This window comes from Accipiter gentilis, chromosome 6 (assembly GCF_929443795.1).
Source record: "Accipiter gentilis chromosome 6, bAccGen1.1, whole genome shotgun sequence".
NCBI lineage: Eukaryota > Metazoa > Chordata > Aves > Accipitriformes > Accipitridae > Astur > Astur gentilis.
This window is the reverse complement of record NC_064885.1, coordinates 34,348,324-34,366,086: the sequence shown is the minus strand read 5'-3', so window position 1 is coordinate 34,366,086 and position 17,763 is coordinate 34,348,324. Positions and strand designations below refer to the sequence as shown.

Below are 17,763 nucleotides of genomic sequence, written 5' to 3'. Positions count from 1 at the left end.
TTGGACAGATGATTTAGGACCTTAGTTTTCTATCTTGTTCGGGGTTATTGTCTCCCTGATATTGTATGGCCAGAATTGGCTCAAGGAAGAGTCTCATCTGCTTAATATTTAGTTCCTTGGCTTCTCTAACCACTGCCAGAGCCTACCCCAGTTTAGATTGTAGGAAGCTGCAGGAGAATCATAAGCCTGTGACTATAGGCCCAAGGAACAAAGGAAATTGGTCCAGCAATGTCACTATTTTAGTTATTTTAGCACTACTCAGTGCTCTGCTTTCATTCCTTTTCAGCAACAATAAATAATACAATCCTGATATGACTGGAGGCAGTGACTCTGGGAGGGAGCCATTCACTGTCTCAGCTGCTCTCCCCATAGTACCACAGAGCACATGCAAAGTTGTGAACATGTATTTGTACCTTTGACTTATCCGCTCACTGCTGAATTTGGAGGTTGATTTGCCAGCTAAGAGACTGCACTGTGGTCACTGTTGATTCCTGTGTGATTTGCTGAGTACAGATGAAAAAGGGTCATGGAAAATTCTGCCTGGAGAAACTTTAGTTTGAAATGACAGTGGTGTGCCTTGTGGCTAACCTGTCAGAAACTCCATGCTGGAGATGGGGGAACAGCTGTACAAATAGTTGTTATCTTGAAGATCTGGAGAAGTGACAACTACCATTACTTGGAGAGGATCCCAGTGAAAGTCATTGGTTTTCTACTAAGGGGTAATTCTGCAGTATTTCACCTTGAAGGATACCAGAAACTGGGTAACCATTTCCCTGGCCCTCATTTTCTGTCATGGGAGTCTCTGTGATCACAGCTATCTGCTGGATGACACCGAGTACCTTTAGTTTGAGGGTTGTCTCTGTGTTGACTGAGGAAGGAAAAGTGCAAGTGAAGGATGTAATTGTCCCTGTTTAGTACCACTGTAAAGTTTGGGGGGTTAAAATTTTATATATTGTCACTTTTTTTTCCTGGTGGTATAAAGAATCTCAGCTCTTTAGCCCAGCAGTGCTTAAGACATGTTCTTCTGGGGGACAGCAGAACCTGTCCTAGGGAATGATTGTAGAAAGCTGGGTGGGATTATACATACAGCCAGGAAGACCTGCAACGGCACTGGGTCTGAAACTCTTCTAAGAAGACTTTGATTGGTTGCAGAGGTGGAAAACTCAGATAGCAGGACAGAAGGGGCACATGGCTGCTAGACTGAGCCACCTCATGTGTTGCCAGTTGCTTTGCAAACTGAGGGTGAGGGATATGTACGGACTGTATCCTGTAGGGAAGGGATACAAGAGATGAATGTTGAAAAACGCTGCTGTAGCCATAGTACAGGAACAGCAGAAGCAGCAATGCAGACTCGCTCACATTGTTCCTCGTGCCTGGGAATGGTTCCCCTGTGGCTAAAGGATAATAACTCATTTTCTTTATCCTCACAGTACATGGCATTTCTATGGAGATGGGTGCCAGTTAGTACTGGCTGTGTCGGTCCCTCTTATAATGGGGAATTGTTATATCCCTGACTCTGTTCTTTGTACTCTTCCTCCCACTGGAAAGGAAAAAATTTCTCTGTTGAAGTAGCTGACCTCAAAACATGGACACAGCTGGGAAATCTGAGCATGTCCAGCCAAAGTAGCACATGAAGTACATATGCTTTAGCAAAACAGGGTTTGAAAAAGCTGAAAAACATTGTCAGCCAGTGATGCAGACCTGATAAAACTATTCATGATGCATTTCAGGGAAGAAGGCATTTGTATTTTACGTATTGTCATTTCATTGTACTTACTGCCTAGAGAATCTACTACTAAATACTGCATCTGTTACTAAGGTCCAGGTGCATGAATATGGGGCCATACTGGGGGGAGACAAAGTGACTGCTTCAAAGCAGTCATGGAAAATGTACCCTTAAGAGGGCAAATTGTGTCCTTAAGAGGGCAAATGTGAAGGAGGAAGAAGATGAACTACAGCTACTAACTGGAATGCACAAAGCAATTCTGCCTTTTTTTTTTCCCCTCCCTGTTTTAGGAAACAATGGAGTAATTACACCAGTTGTAGGAGAACATCTTTGAAGTGTGGAGGCTGCAGATGTTCTGCTACACATCCTTGCTTTGTGTGGTTGGAAAAGGCAACAAGAAAATGCAGCATTTCTGGAGTTCAGAGATCCCCATGGGCAGGGATACCTTTTGCAAGCTTACTGTTTCTGCCATCAGACAGAGAATTTTCTAAGCCTGGAAAACACTGTCCCTTCTATAACTTAGTGCCCACCTCATGATACACAAGACAATTTGTATGGTTTAGTTAAGGCAATTCCTAGTTCTAAAAATACAAAAGCTCGGAAAACTAATTGCTCCAGGTGAGTTAAAAACTCAGTCTCATGTATCTGTTTTAATAGTAATGCAGATCATAATAGTAGCCATTTTGTTAAATCCTGTACCGTCTCTCATGCAGCGGGATGGGAAGACCACCTACCTTACCTCTTCAAGAAATTTCTACAGCTTAGTACTAGCACTTTTTGAATGAATGGATGCATGCAGAACATACTGGAGTCACTGCTTTACAAAGAAGAAAAAATCACTGAGCAATTGACTAGCAGTAGCTTGTGCAATTGTCTGCAACGCACTTCCTGCAAGAACTCAGCATAACCTTGAAACGTGAGAGCTGCTGCCTTCATGGGGAGAGCTTGCCGGCAGTATGTTGCCATCACGTTAGAGTAAGGCTTATAGAGTCTGGGCTGATTTCCCCTTTTTTTTCTTCTCCACACACCCAGTTGAAGCACTGGTGCAAGTGCCTACCTACGGCTTTGCCTGTCCCCATTGGCGCAGCAGAGCAGAACTTTTCTGTATAGCAACCTGTTGCGCTCTCACCAAGAACAAATGTTAGTTGTGTTGCTTACTGAATACTGGAAGGTTGTAACTAGGAGAACAGGATAGGTTATTTGAAACAGTTCAGAAATGACATGTGTTCTGCAGCTTTTGCTGCCTGCATGATAATTATCTTGTAGCAAGTACTGTTCCTGGTTAAAGATTCATGACTGTCTTTGAGACTGCTCCCCCGGGCCTGCAGAATTCCAGTCTGGCTGGCAGTAAAGATCCTTCTGGCCCCTGTCCCTTACCGCTTCTCTACCTAGAATAGATTTTGCCTCTAGCGTGTCAGAAATTCGGGGAAGATTTGACTGCTAGGACAATGGTAAATTGCCATTACTGTCTGGGTCCTATTATACGAGATACATGTCTGTTTTATTCCCTTGAACTGGTATTCCCTCATGCACACAAGCCATACAGTACCCCATTATCATATTGCACCTGTGTATCTGCTGGAAGACAGAGAATACACATGTGTTTGGCTGGAAGGATTGATGCTTTCAGCCTATGCAGCAATGAATGTGTCCTGATTCTTTGTTCTTTTCATAGACTTGGATGCTCTTATGCCACGTCCAAAAGTATTGAGGTACTTCTAGTGGATATTAAAAGTAGGTACAGGCTAGGAAACACTACAGGTGGAGGGAAAAATACATTTTTTCCTGCCACTCCTTTAGTGTCATTGGTGTGTGATCAAAAGAAAGGACTGACCTGATTTTCCGCAGTGTTCAGCACCCACACATCCCAGTGAAGCTGATGAGAAGTGCAGGAGCTTACTGTTTTTGAAATCAAGCCCAGAATATGACTCATGATGCTGTGAAGGAGCTACTTGACAACTAAATGAAAATATATACACACAGAAGGTACCAAAGCATTTCTGTTGAACATTTTATTGTGAAGTAACCTTTTGGGTGGTGTTTCTATCACAAAGCTACAACTGTTGTATAGTTCTTACAACAGTTTCATTGAAACAATATTTTCTGTATTTTAACTGAGCATCCCTGTATGTAGAGAAAACAACTGCTACATGTTGTAATCACCTATATTTTGCAAGGTCTTGGCCATGTCTCTGCTCTCTGGAGGGTAAAACTCATTAGGTCTCAGAGTCAAGCGTTCTCACCTATTTGCACCTGATGTTGTGGTCTGTGTGTTGATGCTGCTGCTGCACACTGATCCTTCAGTTAGCTGTATTGCCATGTCTGTAACACAGCCTATATCTTGAAATGGCGAATCTTCCCAGGGCATGGAGGAGGAGGAGGCACAAAGCCAACTGGGCGAGGTACTTTGTCGTGCTGAGCAACATTTGCAACTGCTCTCTTTGCTACAGATTTTGCTGAGAGCATGGAAGTAGGAAATTCTGAAGAGCTAGATTCAGATGCAACAGGGTTATTGTGGGAAAGCCTGAGATTATGGTTTGTGTAGCCTTGTACAACACTGGGCACCAGTCCTGCTGATGTGTCTTGACCTGGTTGAGAGTAGGTAACTCCAGGCTGGAAAAGAAAAACAGTTTGTGTTTGTGTTCAGTGACTTGGGGCTTATAACATACAGGTTGTTGATACCTTACTAGGTACCCTGCTCCTAACAAGATATAGGCCTCCAGCCCAGGTACAAAACATTTCTGATCATCACAGAAGTTTGATTTACATTTGAACTCATACACAGGAGTCCAGGAACACATTTTTAATATCTGGTGGATCATAACACCAAATTCTGTGCTATGTGAACTTTCAGGGCCACTTGTGCAGCTGGTGAAACATTCAAGACAAGCTGTCTTATCTTTCTTTCATAGACCTCCTAGACAGCTAATTACTATTGTGTTAGCAAGAGCTCTGGTCCATAGGATGTATTCAACCACCACCTACCCCTTCTCAGACCAAATGGAGGCTAAAATACCTGGAGAACACTCAGGTCCAGTACATATAGGTTTCCTTCCTCTTGCTATAGCAGTGTAGGTCACGCTCCCTGAATTCAGTCATGTCTAAGGACTACTTGCAAAAAGCCCCAGCTGATTTCATCTAACACAATGGCTGATTTATGTTTTATATCTACCTATCATCTCCTGCATCCCCCTAGCTCAGCAGAGTTTGGTTCCCTTTGCCCTCCCAGACATGAGAAGCTCCCAGATGGTTAGGAGGACAAACTTTGACAAGCATGGATGGCAGAGGGGACATAATTCCTGGCACAGAAATCCAGAGGATCATCAGGAGCTACCTTACCTTGTTTTTTAGGATACAAAGTTAAACTCAGGTTATCACAGATAGCTAATGTAGTCTACAGCAAAAAGAGGTAAACTCAGGGTGATTGTTTCTAACAGTACCAGTAGGCTAGAATACTCTGGAAAGAAAGGGAATATCTGGAGTTGGTACCTGGTGTCCATAGAGCTGGCAGTCCACTCTGAGGTCCTGTGAGGGTTCTGTTACCATCGTTGCTGTGCAGAAACCAAAATTCTGGCAAAGCAGAACATAGTCAAGAGAAAATAGTTATAAAATGGAGGAGACCTGCATTACAGTTTTTAATTTCAGTACATTTAGAAACAGCTACATTGTCTCATGTTTTATCTGAGCAGTAAAGTGGTTGCTTTTTAGTCTGTTGGACTCAAAAGCCAAGCTGTTTAAATGCATAAGCAGCAAATAAGGGAAACTCCTGTATTCTTCTAGAGTAAGATCCTTTGTATGGATGGATGTGAGGGAGGGAAAGAATATATAGGAATCTAGGTAAAAGGTTCCCACCCACTAAAACTGCCTAGGACTCAATTTCATCAGAAACAAAAGAAGAATTTTAGCATGATAAAGTACACAGTATAATTCTCTCAAAAGCCTATATATCAGAACAAAGCACACTGACAGTACTTAAATTGTAGGAAGGTGAAACAGTCTGCCCTTTTTTTATGTGTTTGTGTTCTGTCCAATACAAAGAGCCTGATTTTCTCAGGTGCTCATGTTAAGAAGAGTAAACAATAATATATATTCTGTGGATGAAAAATATTTTGTGCTAAGGACACTTTGGACCTCAAGCCTTTTTGAAATATATTCAAATATATCAGGATTCAGTCCAGATATACCTCAGAGAGAAGAGAAAGGTGTGATACAGCTTTAGGAACTATATATTGAAAAGCATATCATGATAGTATACAACTCTTGCACTTTCATCCTCACAAAGGTCTATTCCCACACAAGTGCAAGCACATCACAGCATGCTGCTTTTCTACCTCTGAGCTGGTAAGATCAGGACTGATGTGCTGGCATACTTACAGACTGATCGTCAGGCAGCAGTTGACAAGCTTCCACATTAGCTTTAGCTTCTTCTGCTGAGCAGTTTGTGGCAGCCACAGCAAACTCCACAGAGACAATATGCACTGGGTGATACTGATAAAACAGGAAAATTGTTTAACTGACTTTGCACATTGAAACTGCAGAGCTGCTGAGAAAAGATAAAAGGCAAATGTTGTGGCTTCTAGCTCGGCATCTCCCACTGAAGTGAAAGGGAATCCTGTGGCTAACATGACACAAAATGCTTGGGAAATCAAGGGCAATTCTGTAGGGCAAATGAGAGCAAGCTAAATCTGTTTGCAAACATAACTAGTTACCACTGCACAATTACCACAGGAGAAATATTCTATTTACATGGAAGCCTAGACATAGTTGTAGCAATTACCTGTATTTTGGCTCTTCCGATCTCAAGGAGTTTGAGGTAAGCATCAGCAGTTTTGCTGTTGTGGTCATTGAGTGCAGCTGTAACAGTTGTTAATACATCAGTGTTATTCAAACTTGCCAGCAGTGGACAGTCAGGGCAGAGTTGGAGAACATCTTCACTTGAGTCTGCGGGAGGAACCAAACAGATTATGTTTCGATCAGATTGTAGGTTGTTTTGAAAGGCATTATAGACCTATTCAGTCACACAAAACACAGTTTCATGGTCTGTCACAAATTATAGTGGAAGGAATTTTTGCAGTACGGGCCATAGATGGCAGTATTTCACATGACTTTTGCCATTTAAGTCTTTCTGCAAGCAAAAGCACTGTGGACTTCAATAGCACATTTTGAATGTTCTTACTCAGGTTTTAATCAACTCTCTTTCTGGCAAACTGTCTAGGACACCAATGAAAAGATGTCTCAGCTCACAGAAGGAATGGTGCAAAAGTGAAGATATTTTAATTTATTGGAATTGTGTTTGTGTGAGTGTGTTGTTTCATTCACTTGCTGGTTTAGAAAATATGCAGAATGGAGATTCCACTTTCCCATGGCAATATTGAAAATGCTGGGTTTAGTAAATAAGCTGCATCTGGCAAAGGGGCTCTGAAGATCAACAAGCTCTAGTAAATTTAGACCAACAAAGAATCAAATTCTTGAGGCTAAACTTCTGCATGAAAAGCCTTACTACCAGCAATCTCTAGGTCAAACCTGGGACTTGGTCCCCAGATAGTCTTATAGTATCTTAATTGTCATATTAAAGGGGAGAAAAGAGAGAGGGATGGCTTTGTAGGTGAATGAAATCAGAAAAGGGGAAAAAAAAACTTTTGAAACCCTTTATGCCATATTTATACAGTGTTTTAGAATCAGAAAAGCTAGTGGCCTGTAACCACTTCCATAATGATACTCCACCTCTAGATTCAAAACCGTTCAAAGAACAAAGTCTTTACCTGCATGCGAGTGGCATTTACTGGCAAGTACAGATAACTTTCCATCCAACTTTTGCAGTTTGACATCACAGTCACCCTCAACTGCCTAGAGAGAGACAAAAATCAAAGGGTTACATCAGTCAGATAAATAGGAATTTCTGAAAAGAGCAACTATTACTAAATTCAAAAGAACAGATCCTGCCTGAGTGATTCTGGCAAAATCAGTCTGATTGCAAAGGTGCTGCTAGGTGTGTCCTGGAGTCTGTGATTTTGTAAAAGGCAGACCAAAGCTGCAAAATCTGAAACCAAATCTGGATCTCAAAAGTATCAGAAGTGCCAGGGTAGCCACATTATAGACATTTGGTTGAAGTTCCTCTCTCGTAAAGAGCAAAGAATACGAATACTTATGAATTAAGACTTTCTGCAGAGCTGTTTGATAACATTCTCGCTAATCTCAGCTGGTCAGTGGCCATGGTAACAGCAGAGTGTGCTGCCTTGTGTGAGCTGGCTCACAAGCAACATGATCCAGCAGGGGAGGAGATGTCAAAGGCAAAGCTGGAGTCACTGGGAAGAGGGAACAGTTAGAGTTACCTCCCCCCAGATGGAAAATGGGATCTGAGCCCTGGTGAATACAGGGCTGGATCATGATTCAAATTTAGTCATGAGCTCTGTGAATTGGGCCCCATTCTAGAAACAGCAGGCTTAAATTGTCAATTGCTCACTCTGCTTTCTGCTTAGAAACCAGAGCTGCCTGTACTCAGACAACACTTCCACTGCTTGAGTTAGGGAAAGCTTTTCACAGTTGGATCGCACTTGCATAAGAACAAAATATTCGAGGCCAGTAAACTCCAGCTGAGCATTACTTTGAAGAGCCCTGTCTGAAGGAAATAGCTCTTCTGCAGTCTTGACTAGGACTAGGTGGCTAGACTTGATGGAATTTCACTAGGTAACACACCACATGTAGCCAAGGGAAGGTTGTGATTGCACGGATTAACAACCTGCCCTGTCTGCAGTTTGCAACAAGGCAGAGACATCTGGGCAGACCACTAAGGGTTGAATCTGGAGCCCCTAAACAAGGCCCCATGGCATTCATGAACTGTATGTGAGATGTTATGCTGACAGTGACCTGTCCTCATCACATGAAAGAAATCCAAGAGTGAAATCCTTCATGACATGAAGGCAACTAAATCAACAAGAAGGTTACAAGTGATTGGGTGGTTATAGGCTGTTAGAGTGATATAACATTTGCTTGGAAGTCTGACTGATGATAGCCTGGCCTCTAACATCAACATACTGAACATGCACCTTTGGACCGAGCTAGTAGTGTTTTAGATACTCACATGTTGTGTGAAGCTCCTTACTGTGCAATTTGCAAGAGGTGTAGGGCTGAGAATGTGGCATGTGGTCTCTAATAAGTCAAGTTCAAGAAACATTATGTCATTATTTGGCCCCTGGAAGGAAAAAAAAACCAAGAAGAATTGTAGTAATTACTTCACAAAACTTCACTAGATTTCTTCTCTGGGGCTGCGCTGTGGTCTCGGTTGCTGACTGTCATTGGGTAGCTTCAGGTGTACGCTAGAGTAACTGAATAAGTCCTTACTATTTAACTTCATAAAAAATGGGACCCAGTTTTTTAGCTGGAATAAGTCAAAACAGTCACAGTGATTTTTTCCAGCTGAGGAACTGGCCCATAAATTTTGGAAAGTCCAGCCTGTATGTAGTGGGTCAGTTCTCTTAAGTTAACTTGATTTTATTTTGTGTAGTTTTAAAAAAATCAACAGCCATCTTTGTTGATGAAAAAACTTCATGTTTCTATAACCAGATACCAAATAAACACAGGTGCACATTGGCCTGTCCCATTTAGTCCATTGGAATTACACTGAATTGCACCAGCTAAGTTCTAGCCCCAATACTCATGTTGTTTATGGACTGCAGGATCTTTTATGGTTGTTCCTGAACCTTTGCAACTATAACATAAGATGTGTGAATGGAAGGGCAGAATTGAGTTCCCTAGATCCAAGACTGACTCTGAGGTTTGAGTCATGAGTGATTCCATTTAAACCAATGAAGATATTGTACTATAAAAGTATTAAATATGAGCAAAGCAGTGTCACCAGTGTTTTTGTGGGAGTAACTCTGGGCACACTTCTAATCTCATTAATGTCTGTTTTAGTCTCTTGTGAATGACTTTGGTATCCTCTATCTCATAACAAGTAGAAAACAGCCATGGAGTTTCATTCTTGTTAATATTTGGGACTGTTTTCAATGTTTTGAGAGAATCAAAGGTTCTGAATGGGTGTATACATTGTATTCATGACAACTTCTACAGCCTTTCTAGGTGCCTTCAATGATGGCAATAGATCTTAGGGAAAATGAGAGTACAAGCCACAGTTACTTCCATTCAGCTTCCTTGTCAGTTCAATGGGATATTAGGTAAAATTAATGCCTACTACAAAATCACTAATAGCATGGAGTTACAATAGGTATGCGTTTAGCCAATAAATAATTACCTGCATCACAAAGATTATCCTCACAGTTTTTCTCCAGATTAGCTACTGGGCTCATGAATCAGCGCTTTGAATGATCTGCCCCAGCAAGCATGCTGCATTTGTAAACTGACACCTTTCTAGCATTGTACAAAAATATCTGAACATTCCTCTCCCCACTGCGTTCTGCTCTTTGAGAGATATATTCCAGTGATCTGGATTCTCAACTGTTACCAGGTGGCATTGCCCCATTTAAATCAACAGAGCCATGCTGATTTACCCCATGTGAGGATACAGCCCTTGCCAGGGCTTGTTGGTCATTTCCAAGCATCTCCAGGTTAACACAATGCTCTGCCTGCAAGCTCCTCACTTACCTGGGGTAGCACGCGGATATTCTCGATTCTGTTTAAGGCAAACTTGTATCCGTGATGACTGCGGCCATTAATATAACTCACAGCTACTTCAGCTGCTGCTTCAGATTCTGGGTCATCACAGCCCAAGGGAGCAGGGGGAGCTGCTGGTACAGCTTTGTGAACTGGAAGCTGAACAAGCAATATTAAAGCTACTAGTGCCTTCATGGCACCTGAGGAAAACTGGTCCCTTTCAGAAGAAAAGATCTAAGAATACTGTTCAGATGGTAGCTAGAACTGGGGTCTCACTTATATAGTACATACCACAGACTTCGCATGAGCACATGTCTGATATTTGTCCCAATTCCAAGAGGCATTGCAAACAACAAAAGAGAAAAGTAAATGTTAGGACATCAAGCTGACTGATTAATATTGGCCAAAGTAAATTTTATCAGGTAGGATATTGCAAAGTCTGCTAAAGCGACTAAAGAAGAAAGCGTCAGCAAAAATAAACCATAATTATTAGACACTCTTCTACCAACCAAATACAGTACATGCAAGAGGAATATGATTCTTCCTGTTAAATTTGTAGAGATGCTAGTGCTAATTAAGCTTTCTTGTAAACAGGACACATTCTGTTAGGGCCCAAATCTCACCAGACATCAGTCTAAATTATGACATCAGTAACAAGATAAATTAGAAAATGGAATTTGAAACAGTTCTAAGGATCACATTCAACAGTTAATGTAATTGTATAGCAACTTTTGCTACTGAATTCATTTGGAATAGGAAATGAGACATAGTTTCTAAATCTTTTACATCAGCTCTTTTTTTTCTCTGAATAATCTGAATACTTCCAGTAGTTCCTGGAATTTTATTTTGCAAAGCAGGCTTCTTGTAGAAATTTTTCTGGAATATATTGTACAGATTTAAGGATTTGGCAGAAGATCCTAGAGGGCACAAAAGTATTTTAAGTGGAATGTAAATGAAAACTAGCTGCTTAAATGCTCAGGAGTGCTCAACCCCAGCTTCTATTTACATTCACAGTATACGTGTTTACAAAACAGTAACTGGATAACAAAAATGTTCTGTGGAGCAGAATATAGCTTGTATGATGTGTCCAGCATTTAAGAACTTTAATTTAAGCTGAGATGACTTTAGCTAGATAGACTCTAGCTCAACCAGTACCAAAGTTTTTCCTGCAGGGATTTCAGAGTAGGTGTCTATGATCCATTTTATGGTGGTGAAATCTCTGTTGTCATTTTCAAGGAGTTCAGAAATTAGCTGCAGATTTGAGATGAATAGGAGGACTTCAGCATATTTAGAAGTTTTCACTTGAGATAAGTATTTCTCAGCTTGCACAATAGCATGAATGAGGCTAAAAGACTTGTAAAAAAAGCAGTCTTGAGTCATGACTTTCCCTTCCAGAATCTGGAAATACAAAAAACATCGTAAATAGAAATAGTTCAGTTGAACAGATTAAGTGATGAAGAAGGAGAATGGGAAGAGACTTAAAAGATGGAATGCTTTCCTTCACCTGTGTGGGATGAGGTGAGTTTTGGATGCTAGGATTTGCATATTGAAGAGATTCCTGGGGAAAAGAAAGGCTCTTCCTCTCTCTTGCAGTAAAAAATTGCTCTGAGCATGATTCATTTCTTCCCCTTACTTGAAGCAGGTGTTGTCTGGCGTTTGTTCTGTTGTGTGGATGGTCATCTGTTTTCTTGACTTTGGCCTGGAACACTTAAAGGCTGAAGGTTTGGTGTCCCAAAAACACACTCTGAGTGTTCCTTGTGGGTATCTTTTGAATCAAGGCAAATTTATTTAGAAAGATACTATTTTACTCATTACTTTTAAGCCACAGTTCAGTTTCTAACCTGTGAATCTTTTATTTCCCTTTTTCCTTCTCTGGTATGAAACATTGAGGTAAACTTCCAACAGGTGCAGACTGAAATTGGTTTTCACCTGAGTGAACTATAATTACCCCAGCAAAAGACTTAGAACATTATTTATAAATTTAATGTGGTCATTACCCAGTTTCTTAGGTTACATCTTCTCCATGTCAGAGTTGCAAATACTGCAAGATGTATAACATTTCTGCAGTCAAGCTGTAGGTATTCCTAAATATAATATATAACCCAGTTCAGTCAACTTCAGGTTCCATTTTCAAAGAACAACTTAAAACCTCAAATGGCAAACAGGATTTATTATCTTCTTTCTTCCCTCTCCATTGTCACTCTATACATACAGTATTCCATTTACCAAGCAGGATGAAAAGGAAATACTTTGGAGTCGGCTGCACCTCTTCTCAGTTTCTCTATAGGCTTACTCAAGACCTTTCCCTCTTGGTGACTATATAAACTTTCTTTGCTGGCATACAGAGGATCAGAAATGTGCCCACATGAATATTAATGCTCAGTGAAATGTAGAATGTTTGTAGCTAGAATTTTTGGGGTTACTTGTGATATGTGTGAGGAAATTTGTTGGGTTTTTTTATGTTTGGAAATGGAGTTTGAAAGTGCAATCAGGTAGTTTTGCTACAGGTGATACAACAAAGGAGCCTTTAACCTTTTGGATACTGACTGACACAGATCTGCCTAATTATTCTCTTCTGGAAGTGAGATTGCTGATGTCAGTTCCCCCCAGGCCTGTGTCCCATCATGACGGGCCCGTTTTTGGCACCCTTACTCAAGAGGCAATAATTGCAGAAATAAGTTCTTATTGAACTCTGTGCAGGTCTATTCTCTCCCTTTCATGTCTGGGACATAGAAAAAAGTTGTCCTTCAGTAATGGCTGCAAATAGTTCTTACAGCACAAGAAAGTGATCTGAATTCCGTGGGCTCCTGGACAGAAGGTCACACCTCAACCCCACTGAAGTGAACAAGTCTTTCACAGAATCACAGCATCACAGAATGGTTGACATTGGAAGGGACATCTGGAGGTCATCTTGTCCAACCCTAGAGACAGTTGCCCAGAACCATGTCCAGATTGCTTTTGAATATCGCCAGGGAGGGAGACTCCACAACCTCTCTGGGCAACCTGTGCCCATGCTTGGTCACCCTCACAGTAAAGAAGTGTTTTCTGATGTTCAGACAGAACGTCCTATTTCAGTTCGTGCTCATTGCCTCTGGTCCTGTCACTGGGTACCACTGAAAAGAGCCTGGCACCATCCTCTTTGCACTCTCCCTTCAGGTATTTATAAGCATTAATATCCCCCCCAGCCTTCTCTTCTCTATGATAAGTAGTCCCACCTCTCTCACCCTTTCTTCATAGAGGAGGTGCTCCAGTACCTCAATCATCTTCGTGGCCCTTTGCTGCACTGTCTCCAGTGTGTCCATGTCTCTTCTGTACTGAGGAGCCCAGAACTGGGCACAGCACTCCAGGTGTGGCCTCACCAGTGCTGAATGAAGGGGAAGGACCACCTCCCTAAAGCTGCTGGCAATACTTTGCCTAGTGCAGCCCAGGTTACCATTAGCCTTCTTTGCAGCAAGGGTACATTGTTGGCTCATGTTCAACTTGGTGCCCACCAGGACCCCCAGGTCCTTTTCTGTCAAGCTGCTTTCCAGATAGGTGGGCCCCAGCATATATCCCTGCATGGGGTTGTTCTTCCCTAGGTGCAGGATTTCAAACTTCTTGTGGAATTTCATGAGGTTCCTGTCAGTCCATTTCTCCAGCCTGTCATTGTCCCTCTGGATGGCAGCACAATCCTCTGGCATATCAGCCACTCCTCCCAGTTTTGTGCCATCTACAAACTTGATGAGGGTACACTCTGCCTTGTTATCCAGATAATTAATGCAGATGTTAAACAGGACTGGACCCCAGTATTGACCCCTGGGTTACACTGCTAGTTACTGTCCTCCAACTAGATTTTGTGCCACTGATCACCATCCCCCAGGCCCAACCATTCAGCCAGTTTTCAATCCACCTCAACCCACCTTTCATGTCAGTAGTGTTAGACTTTGTCCCTAGCGAATTAGGTTGCCTGAGAGACTTGACAAGGCTTCACTGTGATGGAAGTAGAACAAGCTGGGTTTGCTGACCTTGTTATATAAAACATAGTATTGATTCTATGCTCAAGAATTGAGGCTCCACTGAATCTCAGTTCTTAATAATTCATATAAACCACAATGGAAAGGTGAGTTGATGGTTTACTTTTTTGCTTTATCTTTTTTTTTTTTTTTTGGTTGGATGCTTAGAACAACTAGTGATGATTGGAAACTTGCTGCCCCTGCTCAACCTCATCTGGAAAAAAAGCAAAGAATTGCTTCTGCAAGATGTCAAGTTGACACCTTCCTGAGCTTAGAATTCACGCAAATTAAACAAACCAACAGATAAATATCATCTTTTTAAAGCTTCAGATCAAAGTTAAACACTTGTGGGGATTTCTGAGGCTCTCTTTTCAGATTACTAAGACGTCATTTTTTGGTAAAGCAGACAGAACTGGTCCAATTCTCTGCACCACATCAAAAGATGCATTTCTGAGCAGTCAGGCATTGTACAGCACCGCAAAACTTAATCACCTCTTGCTTTACACTTGATTAAGTACATTACTTTTGGATCATAGAGTTCACAAGATATTGGAACATCAGGGCTGTCTTCTATATAGCCATCACCTACACAGAAACCTGCACACTAAAGCAAGAAAATGTCTGCAGGGAAAATGTCAGATAGTTAAAGTGACCAGTCTTGTCAAGGCAGCATATTGCTTCCTTAAATGACAGTATAATCAGCATTTAAAAATAAAGTGTATGAAAACCCACAGAGGTTTGAGAAAAACCTCAAGACAAATTAGACTAATTGATTTGCCTAGTCTTATTGGCCTCTTTCCAGTACATGGGCAAATCTTCAGCAGATGTAAGTTGGCTTAGATTCACTCCAGTACAAGTCCCCCAGTGTCCCTATACCAGAAATTTCAGGCTGCAGAAAAGCCTCTGAGGTCTGAACAGTTTTACCAGACTGTAATAGTACAACATTATATGTTAATTATTATTATTTTTTTTAAATATGAGAGTCTTTAACAGAAGGAAGGCTGATCATGTGCCATAGTTTGCTGCAGTATTTGCAGTTGAGAGATTTCTTACTGTGAGAAATAAAATGTGTAGACATGGCATCTAATTTGGGAACCTCTAGTTTTGGGTGCCCAGCTAGAGATTTCTTTTCACTCAACTTTGCTGATGTCCATCTGTTAATCTCTATTTCCTTTTAACTGTAAAATGGAAATAACTATTTTCCATTTTACTTCTGTGATCTGAAATAACTCACTGAATTTTGTAAAAAGTTTCAATATCACTGGGTAGAAGGATCTATTCAAAACATTAGAGGAATCTAAGAGTCAAGCAGATGCTTGAGAGCAGATGCTAGTCGGTAAAAAATTAGGGATTCCTGGACTTACTGGAGATGTAACAGGGTTGAGAGGGTTGAAATTTGGGATACCAGATTTAGTATTGATTATTTCAGAGAAATTTTATTTGCTGGAGTTTCTTTGCAAAAACTGTACTGCATTTTTTTTTTTTTTTTTTTTTTTTTTTTAAAGAGCATGAAAAGTTGTCAAGAATTCTGAAATTTTTACTGGAATGGAAATTCTGATTTTTGACCAGCTCTCCCAGACAAAGCCAACCAAGTCTATTTCGGTTCTTTCTCTCTTGTTCCATTTTGCTCTTCTATTGTCTATGCCACTGAAATACTTGAGTGCCTTCCAGAAGTACATCAAGTGACATAACTAGTATTTGTTACATGAAAGTCTATTCTCCTTCTCTTCCCAGTAGGAATATTACATAAGATGTTTTGTCTTGAAGTTTTTGATTGATTTGAATTTTCCTCCCCATTTCCACATTTTCTTCGCTATGTGTTTTGATGTTGCAATCGCTACCAAGAGCAGTTTTCTGAGTTGAGGATTTTCAAGCCCCTGTATGACTTACCCTGTGTTATGCCGTCCTGGTATGTAAGACACACACACACACACCCTTCCTAAATTTTTATACTTTTTCACCCTTTTATCAAGGTCAAAGTTATTTATGTTGCCATGCAACTCTTAATAGTGGGATATTTTTGCTTCAGCCCTGCAGGGATGTCATGGTTCTCTCAGTATTGTGCCTGTGCAATTTGATGGGTGTGGGAAAGCTGTGTTGGAGATGGATAGGTGGCAACTGTGAAATCACAGATTAGCAGCTACTGAAGTTTTTCTTTTGGCTTTATGTCCTTTCGCTATAGTTTGGGCTTCCAGCTTATATGGGTGCTCCCCATGATCATTGCTTCATATCAGAACCTAGAACAAATAAAGCAAGATACCTGGGAAGAGACTGCAGAGCTGAACAGCAGGAGCAAACAGTGGATCAGACAGCAGTATTTCGCTCTGAGTAAACAGACACCCTGCAGTCAAACTGACCTCTCCTTGTCTCAGTGAACAGCATGTCAACGGAAGTGAGTTTAAACTCCACTCACTATGAGAACCAGTGACCGTCCTGGCATTACCAGGGTATTCACAGACGCGACTCCAGTTTAAAAAGGCAAATTGAAACATGCCACATTAATTCCTTCTACTTACCGGAATGTTTGAAGATGTAAATGCACAATTGGTCTGGATGCTGTCATGTCCTATGATGCTGCTAGTCTCTTTGATGGAGAACTCCACATGATAACTCCACATGTTATCTTCCCTTGCTGAGTTAAATCCTGAAATTTAGTAGCAAGTGTTAGGGAAACCTGCTGTGCTCTCTGGATTCCCACATCCTCAGCTGCAATGACATATTTTTGATGTGAGAAACAAAGTTCACTCTTGGCACTGTAAGTAAGTGCTTCTTCCACCGAGTTTGGTAGAAAAAGCTGCACATTCATTCTTATGCTGTGGCAGTCTAAGAACATTAAATTGTTACCTACTTACACTGGGCTACTGTTTTGAAAACGGTGCATGTGTTTCCATGTGGAGGCTCATTGGCATGAGTGACAGGAGGGTCCATGCTGTTACAGGCAGGGCTAGAGAGTGGCAGGTGGGAGGATGGCAAACTGATATGCTTTCTCACCTTGGAGCACGCCTTCAGGGGCATGACAAACTCAATCAATATCCCAGTGAGATTTACCTAATTATGACAAGCAAGAGGGTTTTTAAAAAATTAAAGTTATTTATTTTTAGTGAGGAAGATGATCAAGAAGGTTTTCTTACTGCTACATGTCCCTAAGTCATCCATTTGTTCAACTCTTTCTGCTGCTTTCCAGCCACATGGCTAAAAAAATGGAACTAGGATAGGAAACATGAGGGGGACATTTTAATTTAATAGTATGGAGGCAATATATTAATAACACATTTACAATAGGGGAAGTGGGTCTTTCCAAGTTAGGGCAATTTGAAAGAAATTATATAGACATTCCTGCTTAAGGAGTTGAAATTTTTCATGTTAGACATAAAGTACAGCTGACTTTTATGACAACAAAGTAGCTAAACTTACAGCTTTCCTTGCTTAATTTAC

General features: G+C 41.1%; 1 protein-coding gene across 1 annotated transcript; it reads right to left on the bottom strand.

Moving 5' to 3' along the window:
- Positions 1-3,723: 3,723 nt before the first annotated feature.
- AHSG (alpha 2-HS glycoprotein) lies at positions 3,724-10,606 on the bottom strand. The gene is made up of 7 exons (XM_049803361.1): positions 10,328-10,606; positions 8,808-8,918; positions 7,489-7,573; positions 6,504-6,667; positions 6,101-6,214; positions 5,216-5,296; positions 3,724-4,339 (listed from the first exon to the last, which is right to left on the bottom strand). Exons 1-7 carry the CDS (start codon positions 10,529-10,531, stop codon positions 4,061-4,063), a joined length of 1,038 nt encoding a protein of 345 aa, XP_049659318.1. The 5' UTR covers positions 10,532-10,606; the 3' UTR covers positions 3,724-4,060.
- Between the last annotated feature and the right edge of the window lie 7,157 nt (positions 10,607-17,763).